The 20566-nt window shown below is 38.8% G+C and overlaps 1 protein-coding gene across 2 annotated transcripts; it reads left to right on the top strand.

The window, feature by feature from the left end:
- The first annotated feature begins 10 nt into the window (after nucleotides 1–10).
- On the top strand, nucleotides 11–19854 carry LOC124191118 (cAMP-dependent protein kinase catalytic subunit 1). 2 transcript variants are annotated; one of them, XM_046584130.1, is made up of 13 exons: nucleotides 11–279; nucleotides 9175–9539; nucleotides 9996–10134; nucleotides 14422–14483; nucleotides 15117–15245; nucleotides 16525–16623; nucleotides 16843–16925; nucleotides 17026–17152; nucleotides 17212–17307; nucleotides 17385–17507; nucleotides 17639–17803; nucleotides 18093–18225; nucleotides 18629–18758. In XM_046584130.1, exons 1-12 carry the CDS (start codon nucleotides 234–236, stop codon nucleotides 18222–18224), a joined length of 1566 nt encoding a protein of 521 aa, XP_046440086.1. In that variant the 5' UTR covers nucleotides 11–233; the 3' UTR covers nucleotide 18225; nucleotides 18629–18758. The 2 variants fall into 2 exon arrangements, with proteins under 2 accessions (XP_046440086.1, XP_046440087.1); XM_046584131.1 differs by lacking the exon at nucleotides 18093–18225 and having other exon boundaries at nucleotides 18629–19854.
- Nucleotides 19855–20566: the final 712 nt, after the last annotated feature.

Here is a 20566-nt window from a genome sequence, read left to right as displayed (position 1 = left end):
AGCTCAGTCGAGCTTGAAACGGCCCATCGAACTGTTATTCCCTCGCAGTAACAGCGATATTTTTGAAAAAAAAACAAAAAAACAAATAATAATAATTCTAAGTACACAAAACTTAAGCCCAAAAGTTTCAGTGAGACTGCGTCGTATAGCCTACCCACCAGCTTGTACGGAACTATATTGTCTGTTTTCTTTAAAGGAAATCGGCAGCTTTTGAGCTAGACGACACAGTCAACATGTCCTTTTTCAAAGGACTTCGCAAGAAAAAGGACAAATTTCTGGGTGAGTTACCAATTCGATTATTCTACTTTATTGGTCGCGTTGCGTGGCCGGCAGTCGAGTTTCCTGTGCATTTACGTTGGCGCAACGGAGCTCGAATTCGTGACAAGTCGACTACCTTGCTGTCGAACACGAATATGTGCCGAATATTTTCTATCGATCCAGTATTAGACAACTCTTCGGTCTTCGAACGGTCTCAATAACAGCAAGGGGAAGACCAGTTCGCATTGCCCCCGTGCAGTCTATGTCATCTGTAAAGTATTTTTAATTTTTAACAGTAGCTTTGAGACTGTTACAGGTAGGTAAACGGGACGAGAGTTTAACATGCATCTATCTAGAATGTATTTGCTCATGATAAAGCTTTAGATAAGGCAAGGTAGCTCAGATATTTCCATTTGGTTTAGGGGAGATGTGCGTGCCGAAACATATTCCGTGGACCACTAAGTCAAACTATGTAAAAAAATAAAAAATAGAAAATAAAATAAAATAAAATAAAAAACTAAAACTGGTTGAAACCAACGTTTGAGTTTTACGGGCATTTTTCGCTTGTTTACCCAGTCGAGTCCCAGCAAAGTCAGTCGCCCTGATGTTTGGCTAGACTACAAAAGTCTGAAAGCAGAAACAATAAATACTGGAATCTAATGGCGTTCATTCAATTTAGTTCAATTCAATTCGAATATACAATCAGTGGAAAACCGCACCTTTTAAGATTTGCTTTCAAAGAAAATGTCGACATTTATTTGCCATTTTTAAAAAAGAACTCAATACAGTTTCATTGGCGCTACGAATTTGAAGTTGATTGACTGGATTTTGCGTTTTTTTTTTAAATTCCACTCGGAATACTTTGAATTGAACTAATGCAGCGCATTGAGTTGCGGTTAACTTGTCACCAGAAGGTTTTGAGCGACTTCTTAAATCGATTAAGGAGGGCGGAGGTCAAGGCGGATGGACGATCGGAAGGGGTCGAACGGAATAGAGTAAGCAAAATCCACAATGGAGGTTGAAACCTTTTTGGGTTTGGGTGATAGAGCCGGTAGAGACAATACATTTTACACCTTTAGGAATAATTGTCTAATTGTTCTGACATCAAATAGTAATACTAATGCGCTTTTAATTAGCAATCAAAAAATCTAGATTGATCTGAAACTCGAAATTTGTTAATTCGAACGGGAGTAATTGTGTCGGAACAAATTTTGAAGTGGGAATAAATCCTGGATGCGTCGATGGAATGAAATGAATCAATGTGTATACGTATAGTCGTGAGTTGGTTACAGTATTATTAGGACGGGAGAGTAAGGGGGACAAGAAGAAGAGAAAAGAGTTTTGCTGGTTGTTTGTTGCTGGTCTGCGCTGTGTACGCAGTCGCCTTGGAAGATGTTGCGTATATATGGGAGTGGGTGCGTGTGTGGGTGCGTTGCGAGCCGAGAACGGGGAGGGCTTAGCGCCGACTCTGGGTGAAGGACACGTGCTGCTGCCAAGAGGCAGTTTTCGTCAGTATTTCCTCTGATGCCGATGTGTCTATGTCGCTCCTTCCTAACATCCACAAATGTTATCCTAAAAGAAAGTTGACTCACACTCAAACCTCAGAGATCTCCGCAGTGTCCAGTTAGTACAATTCTCACGGCTAATTCCAGCGATTTTTCAACCCCCCCAAATCGATTCAGCGTCTCTCTCTCTCTTGTGGGTGGCTGTTTGTGATTCAATCCTTGAAATTAAAAAACAACAAAAACAAAAACAAAAAAACGAATCGCCATCAGTTCTGAGCCCAAAATCGACTGGATTTGAGAGTCACAGTTTGGCTGAATGAACAGATGTTCCTGTTTCACCTCCAAACATTGGTTAGAAAAGAAGAAGAAGCTCTCGGCTGCAGCCACATCAGTGATGCAATTGTATTGAACGTTGTCGACGGTGGGGTGTATGGCCTTGTTCGCCAGCCGTTTCTAAGAAGCCGCTTTTAAATCAGATTTCGGCCGGGAATACTCTCCTCGCTTATTTCAAACACACAATACTCGGTGGATACGGGATACCTTCGGGAAATTCCGATTCTATTTCCAAAAAGGAGGCTACACGGCACGCCAAGTCAACAAAGCAGCAACTCATCTCCCCCAGAAAAGAAAAGAAAAGAAAAGAAAAACAAAAAATAGAAAAGACTGAGAGGTAAGACAAAAACTTATAGCAGTACGTACTAGACTACACCCCCTTTAGATAATGATTGCCAAGCTCGGGAAAATGCCAGCTACCAGTTGCTGCCGTTCTTTACTGCTAGCTGTGCCCCAACAGTCAAAACCCTTGGCATTATCAAGAATCGATCTCTTGATCCAAGTTTCCCTTTCCCAGACGCAATTGCGAGAACGAAGAATTGAAGCTCTGCCCCCCTTCTCTCATTCTATTTTTAAATCAATATGAAATTTTCTCCACCCCCCAAAAAAAAAGAAAAAAAAAATGTTGGGACGCAGATATTTAAAAGAGAAACATTCCCCGCGACTTGACATTGTCGTCGTCTACCATCTAGGAATGGCTTCACATAATCCGTGAGGTTTGTGGTGAATTCGTGAATTCAAAGATATAAATCGCTCGAAAAAAAAAAAACGTTCAATTTGGGAAGTAGACACGACACATTCTGGATGGTCTTAAACGGAGTGTATTTTATCCGACTCCTAGCTCGGATGGCATTGTCAGTCACCGTTTCTAACAATAGAAAGCGGGTCGTCGCCACACAGCACTCCAGCCCCCCAACTCTTAAAAAGCGTCAATCTTTTTCCCTCGGTTTTTCGTGCGAAAAATGAGACGTTTCGGATAAACATTTCTCCAAAGTAACGGGAGGAGAAAACAGCGCAGCAGTTCACTAAGTACTCTATGCAAATGAACATAGTTCACGTCAGACGACTTTGTATCTCTCTCTCTCTCTCTCTCTTCATTACAACTTTGGTTGCGCATTAACTCGGTTTTAACTTTGAGAAACTCAATTAGTGTCGCCTATATTCTTTGGTCTAATCCTCGCACTTTTACAACCGATTTGATTAAGTGCTGAAACAGCTGAAACTTGTCATCGCCTTTCGTTGCGCCACATCAGCAGCATCCAGCGGGTTTGGGGGGAAAAACCCACCGAAATAACCTTTCAAGAAATTTAAAAGTAATGAAACTGTTTTTTTATATAGTGCCAAATTGCAAATTGGAATTGAATTCTCGGGAAGCGTATATAAAACATTCACGGCGTTATTCGTTATATAATCAAATCATGATTTAGACATGATGATACGGAATATATATATAGAGACATCACCTAAAAAGTCTGCTGCGCAAACTCCGTCAATCCGTCATCATTTAATCGATTAGCCTTCGACTGCTGGTTGGAGCATGGAATCCATTGCAAACGATCGATGGGCAGGGTTGTACGCCTCTCTTGTTAACCTTGAGCGGCATTATTACATGAGTGAACTGGGCCACTAGCCTCAGATTTTTGGAATTTTTTTTTTTTTTGAAGTTCATTACATCTCGTCTTGTCCTGTGTGACATTGCCAAATATTGTTCGTCGCCAATCAAGGTTGATTTGATCTTAATTTGCGTATTACAAACGACCGGCTGATTATGTTTTGTCCCGTAGCCTTTATCAGTTATATTGGCCAGCAACTGGTCCTAAACTGCACGAGTTTAGACTTGCACTCGGAAAGAATCATTCCAGTTTGTAACGCGTGTCATTCGTGATTAACACGAATCAAATCATCTCAAATCATCGTCAGTCTACGCGTTTGATATAAATTTTGTAATCACAAATCTAGAATGATCAACTGTTATTGACAGAGGGATTTGTGTAACTGTTGGGTGATTCTTACTCTGAGTCATTCGCTAATGCATTTTACACTTAATTTTACACATTTATTTACTTAAATATACTTAAAAGACTTAATGAACGCAATTCTAAATGCAAATAGGTATTCTAGTATTGCTTGCGTATAATGTAACTGTAAGATTTATCGGGAGTCATACATGGTTAAGGTTCGTGAAGTCACTGGATTACAAAAATTCCAATCGTACAACCTAGTTGTTTGCAGCGTCAGTTACTTCGTCCTACAGTCTACATACACAGCCGAATGAAAATAAGTCTTCCTACAAGACATTAATCCTTTGGTACTGGATATTTCTTTAATACCCCGTAGATATTACTCCGCCCATCTAAGGTCTTTCCGCATATCCATTTTAGTTAAGCATGTTTGATTAGAAAAGGAAAAAAAGGGAATCAAAGCGACAGCTGTGGTGAAATTGAAAAATCAAATTTAATTTTAAATTTGTTATGTGTTTTATTGACTGCAACTTTGTGGGTTGAGTTAATAAACCTATTCCAATGCTTTCATTGGAATAGGACGGAGGTGCGCCCTTTTTTTTATCAACATTTTCTCGTGTCCACATTGCGAGCCAAAAGATATTTGTAATCGTAGAATCGTATTAATAGATGGATCCTTGTGCGTGCTGGTACACGTTTAAGCAGTATGACAAATATGTTCGTGCACAAGCAGGTGTAATCAACTAATCATTAACTCAATTGATTCTCAAGAAATTAAATCAGACACAAATCCAATATGGAGAAATATTGTTTGTTATGGAAACTAGACACTCAGATTCTTATCATCTTAGGACATTGTACGAAGTTCGGGTCTTCGTCTGTCCTTTTAGCCACCTTTGCATTTTACCAGCGATTTAAATGTCTAGTAAAAACGCAGAAGCCTTGTAAATTAATAAAATGAGCATTCGGTATATTAGCCGAGGGTTCCCCTCGAATGTTACATATGTATTACAAGAAGAAAAGTTTCTAAATCCCAAAAGAATTAAATGATCATATTCTATTTCTAGGAATTTCCTTTTTCTTTTCAAAGTCATGGCAATACTACTCAGTGTATTTCATAGTTTTAAACTGATTAAAAAAAAAACAAAAAAAAAATTTCCTTCTATTTTTGTCTGATTGACGTATTAACCACGGAAAAATTGGACATTTTCATCACTAGCTGTTGTATGATACTGTGCATTCTCTACTAATCATTCTCTACAGATTTCTGTGACTTCCTAGAGTTTTTTGGTATAATACGATTTAAAGTAACCTCAAGTATATAGTTATCACTGTAATCATTTCGGGGAATTTCGTTCGGGAAAAAAAAAATACTGAAAGTTGCGTTTTTATCCTTTCGGTTATTACTGTCGAGGTTAAATTAAAAACACCGTTTCCAATCTTGACGTGGTGGTGGATATGTCTGCATAAAAAAAACCATTTCAAAAATGGTTGGTGCAATTATTTAGTGAAAGAAACCTGCCGACAAAATAAAATGACCTGATTACATAATGGCGTTGTCAATGTATAATGTTATTTATAACTAGTCAAATTGTTTTAGCATTTAAGTTCGATTACGTTTGTACCCCGAAATGTACCGAAGCTTCCACAGCAGCAGTAACTGTAATCATTTCCCTTTAAATTTGTCTCTTACTCATTGAAAGCATTTATTCGTCGTTGTTACTACAGGGGAATTTTGGTCGGCACGGTTCTGTGGGTTTTATCAATGATAACGATGAACAGGTTATTCAAACATTTTGTCCTTAAGGAAAATTATTAAAACTCATGCCGCGCTTTGTTTGGAACGCGACAGGTTTCAGATAGTGTGGGGCCAAGTAAACGGGTCAGGGGGGAAATATTTCCCTTCGTGAAAATGTTGAAACAGCAAGCATTTCATCTGTCGAAAAATTGAATTAGAAAGAAGAAGATGCTGGTGTCTGTAAATCATATCAATATATAGATATACTAGACTGGACAAGTATTATCCGTAAATGATTTTAATAAGGCATTCAAATTGCGTAAATTGTTTGGGGAAAAAAGATTCCGGTTGATTTTTTTGGTGCGTTTCCCGTTGGGTCGCCTTTTCATTGGATGGCCATCACAGCAGTGCGCCTTCCCAAAAAATCCCAGAAAAAGCTGGAGGGCAGATTGCTGTTTGAGAGTGGAAAAAGAATGGAGAGCCGGGCAGTAGAGAGAAGTAAGCGAGACCTTATAAGGATAACCCTCGATGACTCGAAAAATCCATGGCCCGTGGCATTTGATTGTCGAAAAAAACGGACGTAAGCCAAACTCAAACTCAAACTGCCTTATACAGCTCAGCAGCACACATGACGTAGACACTGTTCCTATTTCTTAGTGAATGGGCATAAAAAAGCACACGACGAAGCTAGCAGCATACGCCGCGTACATTCATTAACAACCAACGCAAAATATGGCGAGAGATTGTTGTTGGCCTTAAAGCTTTGAAAGAACGTGAGACTTTGCCGCGATATTATTGGCTCTAATGCTACCAGCAATTTTTTTTAAAGGGGCGGGACACAATTCAACAGCAGGAAAGTCGCGAGAAGCTAAGATGTTCTAGCCAGATTGACATAATTGACGTGGAACGCGTTTGTTTTCTTGCCAACGACATGCACAAACATCGGCAACTGTTTGAGCAGGTTCTTTTTTTTAATATAAGAATAATGATTTGATTTCAAGTCAAAATATCCTGATGGGATGACGCATGAGCAGGAAAATCATGCCTATCAAGTTTAAATTTAATTCCGAACATTCGACGTGATTTTATATCTATTTTGAAAGGTATCAGCATTTAAAGTACCGAGTCATGGCTCACAGGGAAATAGAGGCTAATCAGTGACGTGGCGTTTGGGATTTGTTTGATCACGTTGATAAATTCATCAGGCCCTTAACTAATTCCTACTTTCCCAGAGTCAATACTAAAAGAAGGGAAAAAATAAAACCCGAAAAAACAACAGAGGTTTCACAGACAAGTACAAAATAAATATTTGGACAGACGACGCTGCTAGTAAAAGAAAAGAGGATTGAAAGAAATTCCCTTTCACGCGTTGTGTACGACGTCTCTACTTTGATTGTTGTCTGCCAATGATTTCAGCCAACATAAGGGCATATATAGTCGTTGCTTGATGGCATAATATTTGCTGTGCTGCCACGAATAGATTAGCATCTCTTTTCTCACGTTCAACAAAAGTCTGCGCGTTCACAAAAAATAAAGAAAATAAATAAATTCAGAAATATAAGAAATACGAGAAACCGGTTGCACACATGTTGGCCGTCCGGGACGAATGAGTCATTGGAGCCAACCTGATCGGGAATTGACACCTTAGAAAGTGGCAACAAGAAGGATTGAAACTGATTGAAATTCCTGATGTTTCATTCGCCATGCTGACCGCCATCAATAATCGGCTGCTGCACACACACACAGTTGATGGACAACAGCGGGAAATTTTCTTTTCTTTCTTATTTTATTAATTCCCGAGTGAATTTCGCGGTTGTTTCGCTATAGACGGAACGGTTTCCTGCTGATGCCTTGCTCTTCTCCCGGCGCGCATCCTAGACGCTGGATGGTCTATATATTTTCTCATATTTCATCCGTAATCTGCGTTTATCATCATCTATCGATCTTTCTCGCCAACACGGCTGATGTCTGCTGGGCAAAGAAGAAGCACATGAGTCGGCGGTGCGTTACCGGGGAAAAATCAATGGGGATAGTCTTCGTGTGTGTGCTGTGTTCGACTCCCGTTTGCGCACGCAACGGGTGTAGTCAAAAGCCTCGGCGGCTTGTTTTCCTACGTCTTCGTGCAAGCGCCTTTTGCCTCTCTCTACCGTCCCCTACCTCTTTATTGATTCGCTACCCAACCCCCTGCAAAAACCACCTGGATGACGTGCATGGACAATATATATACGTACTAGGTACTACCTACGGATGATTATCATCTGTACGGTGATGCAGCCAACATTTTTTGATTATTACATCTTCTAGCTTCTTCTTGTTCTCACTCATTATTCGAGTTATATTAGTCGATTTCTGGCCTTTTATTACACGCTAGGCATTTATTCTTTATAAAAGGGCAGTGTGTGTGTGTGTCACCTGTCTGAAAGCCAACATTTTCAAACGTGCTGTAGGCTATGGGAAAAATATGAAAACACATTTTGATGTGTTGTACAGACTGTAGAAATAGCTCAGAACCTTTTTTTGTTTTGTTTTGTTTTATTTTGTTTTTGTTCTTTTTAACTTGCCTTTAGATGAATATACTTTCCTTTCTAGAAACCCGATCTAGTCTCGGAGAGAAAGTTTTTTGAACGTTTGTAAAGCCGCGCGGTTCTTTTTTTTTTTTTCGTTTTTCTTCTTTTTAAAAGTTCATGGATAGCGTCGAGATTCTTTTTTCGTATTTGTTTCCCATCTCCTCATTTATTCGGCTGTTACCTAGCGCCAAGTAAAGGGAAAATACACACGCATTTTTGTAGGGATGTCGTCGTCGTCTTATAATAACGGAGAGCCGTAGGCATCTATTTTACAATTCTTAAGGGGTACGCACACGTTCACGTATGATTCACACGGACTTACAGCTATGCTACAGCAGACGTGAGAATCTTGGATTTGTCGTTAAACTGCCGATTGTGTTTGATCCAAACCCACAATTATTAGTACGGTATAGGTTGATTCTTTATTGAGTGTAGTAGACCCGTCAGAAATATGTGGATTGACTCTTTTAATTGATTTGGTTCAAATGTACGTACGTGATGCTGTTGTGCGCGTGAATGAATCATCGCCAAATAAACTGCGACGATGAATAATTAAAAAGAGAGAAATGGATTGGCATCACATTCGGACTTATTGATTTGTCGAGCATTTTCGATAGTTCTCGTCAGTTTGGCTGCTGCTCTCTCTCCTGTCTATACTCTTGTCTAGCCGTTGCGTTAGCTCAGAGGAAAAGCTGGGAAAACTAGGAAATAATCAATATGGAGAACGACGGCTTTTTCTATGAGGTCAATCTAAAAATAAACTTTGGCTCGTTTTCTTTTGTTTTTGCTTTTTTTGTTTTGTTTTTAAAAAGGAGTTGAAGGCATTGGTTTCAAGCCGGCTACCCATGTCGACCCAACGGTGACCAGCCCGGGACTGGCGATTTTCACGCCGTCACCTCTCAAGTCGAGCAATAAAACGGAAAATACTAGCAGCACAATTTCGGTCGCAGCAAATACCTCAGCCGTACCCACCACTACCACTTCTACTACTACCACCGGCGAATTCATTCAAAAAGGGCCGGCCACCATCATCAACCCTCTTGCCAAGCCAATAGCCAACAAGAAGGCGGAGGAAGAACAATCGACAATTGCTTTGCTGACTTCACCCGCCAGTGCATCACATTCGAACCACATCACTCAGACTGCCGCCGATACAGACGCTACCTCTTATCATAAGGTAATTGAGCACTAATACAAATCAATCAAAAATCAAATCATAATAAATTAACAAGAGACGATATAGTTGGTCGCAGCTTTCATAACTAGAAAACATTAGCCAAAAAGCTAGAGACGAGCGAACTTCATTCGCCAAACAGGTCACATAGCAACTAGGACGTGAACAGCTAAGCATTTTAGTAACAACTGTTGAGGTATTGTCGTCTGACAAACATTTTTGAAGGCTATTTGTGTGTGAGCAAGCAGCCATCCATCCGTGGTGGAGTGGTAGTAGTAGTAAGTAGCTAGACGTCGTCATGTAGCCTATACATTGGCATTCACAAGTGGATAAAATGTTAATCGATTTCAGATTTTTTTTTTGGGGTGCCAACTATTATTACGCAATCTTTATACTATGTTGTTCTTGGGATTATTTTCTAATTGTTTGTTTCATTTTGACGTCGTTTTTTATTTGCAGAATCAACATCACGGTCCATCTATCGGCAATAAAGTTAACTCCAATCCATTAGCTAACAATTCTTATAACATGCCACTAGGCTCCAGTGGATCCAAAAGCGGTGCCGTTTTGCCCGCCCATTCGGATGGACATTCGAATCGTAAGTTCGCTTTTCTTTTACCATTATTTTTTTAATTTTTACAGCTCACTCTTCCAGTTGTATTCTCCACGTTTGGATTTGGCGAATTCCTTAATATTCCTCCATTCACATAATTGGACAATTATTTTTTACTTAACATTAGTTTATTAGATAACTCTTTGAGTTTTTGTTTTCATGATTTGGACTTTTTCCGCAATTTTTTCCCTGTTGGTCTATCATTTTATTGGTTCCCCAAAATAGTCATGATTTTCAGAATAAGACATGTTTTTTTTGTAATGAAGCGGATTGAACAGAATTAGCTTGGTGTTGCGATGATGCAAATTAGCGTCGCTGTTTCATCTGAATATTTGTTGCGACTTGCGAGAGAAACGAAAGACTGCGCCTTTTTTTACGGTAGTTACAAACCAACACGCAACACGCCATTTACCTTTAATTTCGCAGTTATTTCACCACCATTTCACCTGATCAATCACTTTTAAAAATTCAATCGAATAGGCAGCCACTCAAACGAATTCCTCTTACTTGTCTGTGATTGATCATGATTTTTCTCTACCGATTAACATTTATGGAATGCTGCGCTGTGAACCCCCACACTCAGCGAATCAAGGAGGCTGATAGAAAAACGGGGTTTTGACTAACAAGGAACTATTCAAACCATCAGGGAAAATTAGTTTTAAGGATCCGATGCGAATTTGACGTTGCAAATTGGACTAAAGACAATAAAGAACAGTCATTTTTTTGAAATTTTCAACAGTAAATCGTAATTTTGGGATTAAAACAATTCAAAAGTAAAGGCTCCAAATAATATTCGACCTAAATTCAAATAGGATATCTTGAGTATGGCACAATCAATCAACCTGGCGGTAACAAAGTCAGTCGTACACCTTTTCCCTATCGATTGTTATTACATAGTCAAAAGGGAGGGGGAATGCATAGTTATCTGTTTAGATTACTCCTAGTGCGTGATTTTGTGTACGAAAATAATGCTCTGATAAGAATATTTTTACGAAAAGTATGTGTCTTTAAAGAAGAGGATTATAGTCCTGTCAAAGTTGTCAAGATTTGTTTTTCCAAAGTCAGTGTAGATGTCATTTGCATGGGGCCTTTGAGGTGGTGGGTCTCTCTAGTAGTAACAGGTGGCGAGATGGAACAACTGGGACATAGCGGATGAAGATGACGATCGATATTATTATGGATAGGGTGCGGGAAAAGGAGGGTCCAAACCAGCAGATCTGGCAACACTTACTCTCGGCTACTGGCGGTCGGTATCGATCGATCCGGGCACACTCGGGAGGCTCCACTTCTTCCCATTTACCTACGACATCTTTACGCTTTTCTCTTAGAGAACACATAATACACCCCAAGACTATACGTAACACTAATCCAGGCTAAAGGCGTTAGCGTTCATATTTGCAATGAATTTCATTTGTTTCTTCTCTGATATGACGTGATGTTTACATCAGCCAAGGCAGGAATACAGAAAAGAGCCAAATTTGGCATATTTGGGCTTACTTGATACACCAAGACGATGCTTGGGAACACAATCTAGTTATTCTCTAGCCAACATCTAATAATAAAATCTGCTTATTGCAGTTTTTCCACGAATTTTGCGCAACGCCAGGGGAGAGCAGGTCGCTTGTTATTGATTCGTTTGCGTGAAAACGGACGACCGTAGACTTTCAGATCAAATGTCGTATTGTAGGCTGCTATCTTTATTAGTAAAAAGTTTAATTCTTTCTGCGCACATGATTCATTATAATATAAACGATGTAATTTTATTGTAAAATATTGATTTAAAGCTCGATAGGTTGAATGCCACAGTTGAATTCTGAATTTCCTTACCAAAGATGAAATGCATTCAAGCTAAAAACAAAAAATTAAATTCGCACCACTTTTTCTTCAGCAACAGTTAGTCTAATATTATATAATAGTTAATGTAGATTTGTTTGTGCATAATATTATTGGTGGTGAAGAAGAGAATGGGGATGAGTGAGTGCAATGAGTGAGTAAAAAAGGGCCGGTTTGTGTGGTGGTGGATGGAAGAAATGGAAGAATAATAAGAAGAAAAGTCTTTGGGTGTTTGGGAGTCGTCGCTAGCTTAAACGATGTCTCGACAGATGGTGCTGACGAGTGGGCGGGGCCTGTCCCTCTTCAACACGGAGAAAGGTCGGAAGCAACGGCCGTACGTCCATTGCCGGGAAAGAGGCAATGAAAGAAGCCATGGAGACTGGTAGTAGTGTGAGTTACTAGCAGATTTCGGTTGTTGTGTGCGTTTAAAGTTGAAAAGGACGTCCACAGTTGAGGAAATTCGCCCATTCTTCGCTGCAGTCGCTTTGATTCCAAACTCCTTTGCCCAGCTGCTTTGTTTTCTCAGTTGGCAAATGACTCAATGAACTGCCAACTACGACGAAATCAGAACCGGGCGACGTCTGACTGTGCAGAGCCACCACCAAGCAGAGACTCTGTGGCTTGTGAATTTCCCATTCGCCACTTCGGGCTGCGTTCAAGTGCATCGAAACAATAAGTGCAAAAACGATAGGAGACATTCAAGCTGCTAGAGCAGCAGCCGTTTTCGACTATTTTTGGGGGTTTTTTTTCCGAAATTTCTTTCGCCATTTCTTGTGACATTGGTCGAATGTTTGGGGCACCACTCAACTAGTGCAGCAGCTCCTTTCTATTGTGTTGCATTGCATCGCGACTTGTGTGATGGACTGGGCTGGTGTGACTAACGTGCCACTCACGTAGAATCTGGACCCGAACAAGCAGCAGATGCTCAATTTGTACGCATAATTTGGCTGCAAAACGAAATCAGTTGTTGACGTCATCAAACCCACCGCATTGCCCGAGACATTACTGCCTGATTTCGTCGGCTGACTCCAAATGTCGTAAACTGCCACAACTTTTTGGTTTTGTTTCGTTAGCAAAGAAATCCCAGCAGCATTTGCCGTTCGTGAATGCTTGCTTGTTGTCCGTATATGCGCGTGTGAGAAGCCGAGTGAAGAAAAGAAAAAAAAAACAAGCCGAGCCATGGGAAATGCAGCCACAACGAAAAAAGGCGATCCCACTGAAAATGGTAAGACCATGACACACGAGTCGGACCATATTCAGAGACTCTTATTGTGCCAGTCATCATTCATCAAGCCGTCGGTTTTCACGACTCGACTTGTTCAATGACTTCCCCAGCACCACCGACCACCTTTTTTTCCTTTTTTTCTTTTTTGGACCCGGCCAAAAAATGTTGTCTCCATTTTCTATAGACTTTTTTTTCATGTATTTACAAGATTGCCAGTTTCCAGGTTTATCGGGTTCATCGTTCCTAATCGCAGCTGTTATTTCACGAATATATGCCACAACTAGATGATGTTCAAATCCCTGAAGCTAGATTAAAAGTAGCGATAGGCCGTCTATTCCTTTGCGGAGCACACACCAAAATGTTGCCAGTCTGATTATAATTTCTGTTACCGATCATAAACATTTCAGCTTGGGACCTGTGTCTATCTGTATAAAGATTTCTCGGTTTCATCCTTAAAAGGTTACTCCCAAAAAACCAGTTCGAATGTTTCCCTCGGAGCGGTTCAACTCTGAAAGAAAGAAAACGTGGTTTGTCCTTAGATGGAGAGTTGGGTTTTTAATGCCATACTCCCAGCTGAGTTTTCAGTTGTCTCATTGAGGTCATTGGGCAGTTAGTCTATTGCCTGATTTGACTCACTTAATTAGTTGGAAATCAAAATGTCTTTGCTAACGACTTTATTTACGAGCTTGTCCTGATGTTCGACCAACAGTTCGACCCTGTTTTTCAATTATTAGTTTTCACTTTTTTTAAATTGACTCTTGACCAATTTCAAGATCAATTTGCAAAATATGTTTTTGCTTTGGTTTGAGTAAAACTCACTCAGGACGTTTGTATGTGGTTATTTGTATGTGGTTATTTTGATTCCATTTTGTTTGAATTCACTCCAGTGAAAATTAATGACTCAGTGGCGAAAGACCACGAAAGAAATTGCTTTGGAAAATCACAGCTGGCCAATGCTTTCTGGGCAAGCAACTGGGTGTTCTATATATCGATACGTTTTTGGGCCAAGGTTTATATGTGTTTTGCTCAGGTTTTGTTTACCAAAAGAACATAACTTGATTTTTAGTTCAATAACGGGTTTTGTTTCGTTTTGATCATCGGTTTAGTGTATTTCTACCAAATGAATCTGTATATATTTTAAATTGTCGACATATTATTTCATCGATGAAACTATACAGTTATCATTTTGATTGTGTTTTTTTTTCTCCATGTAGTTGAAGAATTCTTACGTGAGGCCAAGGAGAAGTTTGAAGAACAATGGAAAAACCAATCTCAAGTAAGCATAACTACCAGAATTTATTGATAATATCTAAATCTGAGTTACTTGTACACCCTGTAAAATGAAAATTATTACATTTCCTATCCAGTCCAGTCACCATTTTGCCGAGTTGGTAACCCTGGAACTTGTGTAAAAAAAAAAAAATAATGTCAGATGTTTGTGAAATTGTCACTTTCTCAAAATATCGCATGTTCTAGCATTAACCCGGTTTTATGTTTGTTATAAAAAGATTGACATCTTTGCTGTAGAGTTTTTTTCGATGGTTGTCCTCATAAAACGTTCCCCAAGAACTCGTTTTATGTCGAAATCGTTTTCTCTCAAATCCAGTTTGGTATTTCAAATGACTTATCGGCACTTTTTTCGTTTTTTATCATCAAAGCGTACTGTAGTCGTGCTTTTTTCATGCATTTGGGTTCGGTCAAATATCCCATGATTTGTTTTTTTTTGCTGTTGTTGTAACCCTGCTGAGAAAATGTGTACACAATCAGATAAGACTCTTGTGAGATAGTTTGTTATCTGGATTTTTCTAGCCATTTTGATTGCTTGAAAAACAAATTGAATCTAATGTTCTATGCAGACTGAATTCTAATATTTGCAATTCTCTTTTTTTCTTCTTCATATAATTAACAGAATACGGCGTGCTTAGATGACTTCGACCGAATCAAGACCTTGGGAACGGGCTCGTTTGGTCGCGTTATGCTCGTCCAACACAAATCGACCAAAAAGTACTATGCCATGAAAATTCTTGACAAACAAAAGGTAATTTTCAACTTAATATCAAATCATTTCTCTGATTGAGCAACGTGAGTTATCGTGTGCTAATTACAGTTTACTAGAAAGCATTCTGTAACTTTTAGAATGTAAGCAATCGATGGAGCATTACGAATGTCACTATTTCTTAAAAAATACGCCACAAGTAGTTATATTGTTTTATGCCCTTGTGAAAGCTGGCCTTGTAGACATGTTTTTGAGGTGAAGCAAAAATGGTTTGTTTATGAGTAGTCAGGTGTTCTTGTGTTTCCTTGTAAATGACTGTTTACAGCCACGTTAAGAGCACACGGCAAGTTACACAGTTTGCAATAGAGATTTTAATTATGTCGAGCAATTTTTGAAAATCCAGTTTGTTAAAAGGCTATTCACCGTTTAGACAAATAGTTCTTTCAAACAACCATGGTACACGTATGTTAGATGTGGATTTTGGAAAGTCTATTTGAACGAGTCGACTCGAGCATTGGTCCCTCGAGTAATTATCATGATCTTCACGTAATTCCCTGGACGCCGAGTTTGAGCATGCCTCGAGGACTCGAGGTCGCCTACTATTCGGCTGAGATAGAATTCTTAATCGAACCCTTCTGTGGATTTTATTTTGTCTGTTTGTGTGTGTGTGTGTGTGTTATGTTGTCAGGTTTCTGGCTTTCCAAATAGCTGGTTTATTTCAGTTTGAATCCGGTCTGTAGATTCGGTAACATCCAGTGTATGATGCCTTATTTGAAGTAGCTCGGCATCGACTTTGAAGTAAACCAGTGTTCGGAACTTCACTCAATTGTCAAGCCACTTAAGTCTGATGATTAACGTCACTCTAGCTATCGAAGCTAATTGAAATCTACTTGCGAAATCGAGTTAAATCAAAAACATCAACGTGTTGTGCTTAGTTTATCGGTTCTCTTGTCTCAGATTCTCTTCAAAATATTAAAAATGTTCCTTTTATTAAATCTCTCAATAGGTACTCAATTCGTTTTCAAAATTAGGAAATTTAGAGTTGTTACGAATATAACGCGTATAAATGTGATGTTGCAAGATTATATACGAGAGATTATATCTGTTTTACAGGTCTCTACTTTTGCAACATTTCGTAATCTACCATCATATTCGACTTTATTACTAATGTGCGAAGACCTAGATTTATTTGTTGACCTTTGATGATGCATAGAACATTTCTCCTTTTTTATAAATGCTGTGCGTTGCCTCATGTATTTCGTTATCTTGCTTCATGTAAATAATTTTAGTTTCATAATCATAATTTCATTTCTTTTTACAGGTGGTAAAACTAAAGCAGGTGGAACACACACTAAATGAAAAAAGAATCTTGCAAGCAATTAGTTTTCCTTTCCTTGTCAGCTTAGAATATCACTTCAAGGTAATTTTTTTAATTCTCTTGATCATTTTATTTTTCCACGCACGGCAGAGCGAACACCAAAAAAAAATTATTTTTGAACTCGCGTGATGAGTTTATTAAAGTAAAGTGTCTCGAAAGAAAAAATCTGATTTGATGCTGACGTCGGCTGTGTAGTGAATGGGTTTTTCTCGTGTGTCATTGATCTTTTAATTAATATTTGAATATTTTCCATTGCTGCAGGACAATTCTAATTTGTATATGGTTCTCGAGTATGTCCCTGGCGGCGAAATGTTTTCTCACCTGAGAAAAATTGGACGATTCAGGTTTGTTAGATTTTAGATTTTACTTTGAAAAATTTATTTTATTTTTTAAAATTCTCGGTAAGATTGGTGCTCGAACCTAAAAGTTTTGTTGATTATTTAGCGAACCACACTCGCGGTTTTATGCAGCCCAAATCGTTTTGGCCTTTGAGTATCTCCACTACCTGGACCTTATATACAGGGATTTGAAACCTGAAAATCTTCTTATTGACAGTCATGGATATCTAAAGGTTTTCATCGTGATTCATTTCTGACTCTAAAAGGTTCTATAAACTCTTTTGATTTGCAGGTGACAGACTTTGGGTTTGCTAAAAGAGTTAAGGGACGGACATGGACGCTGTGTGGAACTCCCGAGTACCTTGCCCCTGAAATCATTCTCAGCAAAGTACGTACTATTCGTTTGATCAATAACATATCATTGACAGCCAGAGCAAATTTGGTTATTGAACGTGATTCTATTAGGGTTACAACAAAGCTGTTGATTGGTGGGCACTTGGTGTGTTGGTGTACGAGATGGCTGCTGGCTATCCTCCCTTTTTTGCCGATCAACCTATTCAGATATATGAGAAAATTGTCTCAGGGAAGGTAAAGAAACGTGATCCAATTCAATATTATTAGAAATAACAAGTGTTTCATCAACATGTTTAGGTTTAACTTCCATTTAGTAGTACGAGTATTTTAGCCGTTGATAATAATGTCTTGTTTTTTTTCCCCAGGTTCGATTTCCGTCGCATTTCAGTTCAGATCTGAAGGATTTACTGCGCTACTTGCTACAAGTTGATCTGACGAAGCGTTTTGGTAATCTAAAGAATGGAGTAAATGACATAAAGAATCATCGTTGGTTCCAGTCAACTGACTGGATTGCTATCTATCAGAAAAAGGTAAGAAAAGCGGGACAATGTTCAATGAGAAATAGGCTCTCATTCCGCCGTATCTCATTGGGTTTTTGGTTGTTTACGATGGAGTGTATTATTTACCATTCGTCTTTGAACAGTTTCTGGTGTAGTCCTTTACTAATAATTCACTCTGGTGGTGCATGGGGACTTTCTGATCTTTTATTCTTGAATTTCCACTTTTGGTTTTTGCTTCTTCACTTCTCCTTCCGCATGGTGCATGGATGATTGCCTTGTTCTCCGTCGGTCATCTCTATCCTGAATGGATGTTAATCAGATTACAGCACCTCTAGTGCCCAAAGTAAAGGGAGCCGGAGATACTCGCCATTTCCAGGAATACGAAGAGAACGGAAGTGTGTTCAAGATCAAAGCGGAAAATGTGCATGCCAAGGAATTCGAAGATTTCTGAGGTCTTTCCAAAAAAAACAAAAAATAATCCGAAACCTTTTTGTCGGTTTGTTTTATGCAGTTTTTAGTTTTGAATGCTGGTTTGATTGTTTCTATTAGAACCGCCTTCAACTAGACAGGTGTATCGCTTTCCTGGGTGTAAATCCGTAGTTTATTGCACTAATCATCTTTTTGTACCTGGTTCTATAACATCTTTCTTTTGATTCACTCACCTCTTTCAGTAAATTGACTAGATTAAGAAAAGTAGAATTTTTAATTCATTGGTCCAGTGTCTTTCTTGTGCAGTAGCCAACTTTTCGATAGATTAATAGTTGAATCTGTATAGAGCTGTGTCATGGATAGAACTCTTATTGGGAAAATGTGTACCGATGTACTGATTTTGTGTGGTGCGATCTCGTTTAACAGGTTGAAGCGCCTTTCATCCCCAAGTGTAAAGGACCAGGTGACACAAGTAACTTCGACGATTACGAAGAAGAAGCACTAAGGATTTCGTCTACAGAAAAATGTGCTAAAGAATTTGCCGAGTTCTAGAGAAGAGAGAAGAATAAGGGGCCCCGGCTAGGAATTGTGGCGTCCTTGTACCGAATGCCATCATACATTTTGTATTTGAGTTGAAAAAAAACAAAAAAAAAACAGAACGGCATTCTTTGCCCAACCCACTGAACATCCCAACCTCAACCCTTTGTGGCGTTTCTGTTGTCTTTCTACCTGATGATGTTCAATTATTTGTCGTCAAAAACGCGTTCTGTGTGCCCTCTTTCTTTGTCACTCATCCTCCCAGACTTATATTTTCCAGTGCAACTAAACAACAGCACAGGCAACTGCTAGAGTTTATCGCGGAGGTAGAACTTGAACTTCATCATCATTACGTTTGGTTTGAATATTTAAAAAAAAACTGTTGGTAACCTTTAGTGATTAGTTCTGTCTTGATGATTCATATTTTGGTACTAGTCATTGTTGTAGCTCTTTTCCTTCGTTTCCTTCATGCCACCTCCGTCTACGCCCTGTCAATGTTGGTGACCGTCGTTGTTTCAATTTATTATTCCTCTACATCCGTTTGAATGAAGCCTATTGGTCTCTCAAACTTCATTGTATTCCTTGTTGTAAGGATTGAGTTCCCACTTCACCCGTTTTTTCTTAATCTTCTTTAACAAACAAAATGTATGCATATGAGAGAGAACTAGAAAAATCATAACTTGAATTATAGTTTTTGCATGCTCAGCTTCCTATCTTCACTTTTTCGTCTGTGCGCAACATAGAGCATTTTAATTTCGAATAAGTGCATATCACAGTTCGGTGAAGTATATGGAATCTGGACGGAAGACCGCTTATTAAACACTTAGTTTTCTCAGAAACATTCATCCATATGTTCCCACAATACATAACTTGGGTATTTGTGATTTACTAATGTTTCACTGAAGAAAGATAGATGAGCCAAGAATAAGTCGATTGCTGGATCAGTACTTCATGTGCCGGGTTTTCTGATTCACCGGTAACTACTGTGCGCCTGATGTGTTTCTAATGTTGCTATTTGCCATGGTGATACAAGTTATACATCAAAACTTCTCTTTTCATTTTATCGTGTACTGTTACTGCAAAATAAGAATAAAATAAAAAGGGGAGAATTCTAATTTTATCCTTCAAAACAAAACAAAACATAAGAAATGCCTCGTGCAACGCCTGCAGACCCACTGGCCAAACACTAATAAGTCAACTAAATATGTCGTAATTTAATTTGTAAGTGGGGGTGGCGTATATCTACGTTTTAAAATCCTTCGTTGTTAATAGAAAAGTGAAAGAAAAGTAGAAAAAAGCTCGCAAATTGTTGCTTCCTTTTTTATTACCAAATCATGTTGCGTAATCACAGTTTACGTCTTCTTTAAATTCAAAAAATGATTGTACAACCACTTGCTCGATAAGAGTCAGTCATTGTTGCTATTATTTGAAAGCTGAAAATTTATGAAAATCTAAATTAAGTGATATATGGCTATATGCAGGCTGTGAGCCTGTAACCAAAATTGCCAACTTAAATATTTCCTAAATGGAAGTGAATTTCGTCATTCTGATTCTGATAAAAAAAATTTCGTCAAATCCGGCTTGAAATCGAAAGATGAATAACGTGAAAATTTTAGAATTCGAAATTTCTTTCCGGATTTAGTTGAAAGCTTCAAGCGGGGCTTAGTTATTGAGCGCATTGTCGCCTTGTCGGGTTAATTTAGCTCCATGTATATATAACACTAGTTTTAAGTTGTTGTCCAAGTTGCTGATATTAGCACGGCTTTATTCAGTGTCAGAAGATTAATCAATGACTCCATATTGATTTTCCGTTAATTTTTGAATATT

The sequence above is a fragment of the Daphnia pulex genome, chromosome 3, assembly GCF_021134715.1.
Source record: "Daphnia pulex isolate KAP4 chromosome 3, ASM2113471v1".
Lineage (NCBI taxonomy): Eukaryota > Metazoa > Arthropoda > Branchiopoda > Diplostraca > Daphniidae > Daphnia > Daphnia pulex.
Note: the sequence above shows the minus strand (reverse complement) of the source record. Positions and strands in the feature narration are given on the sequence as shown.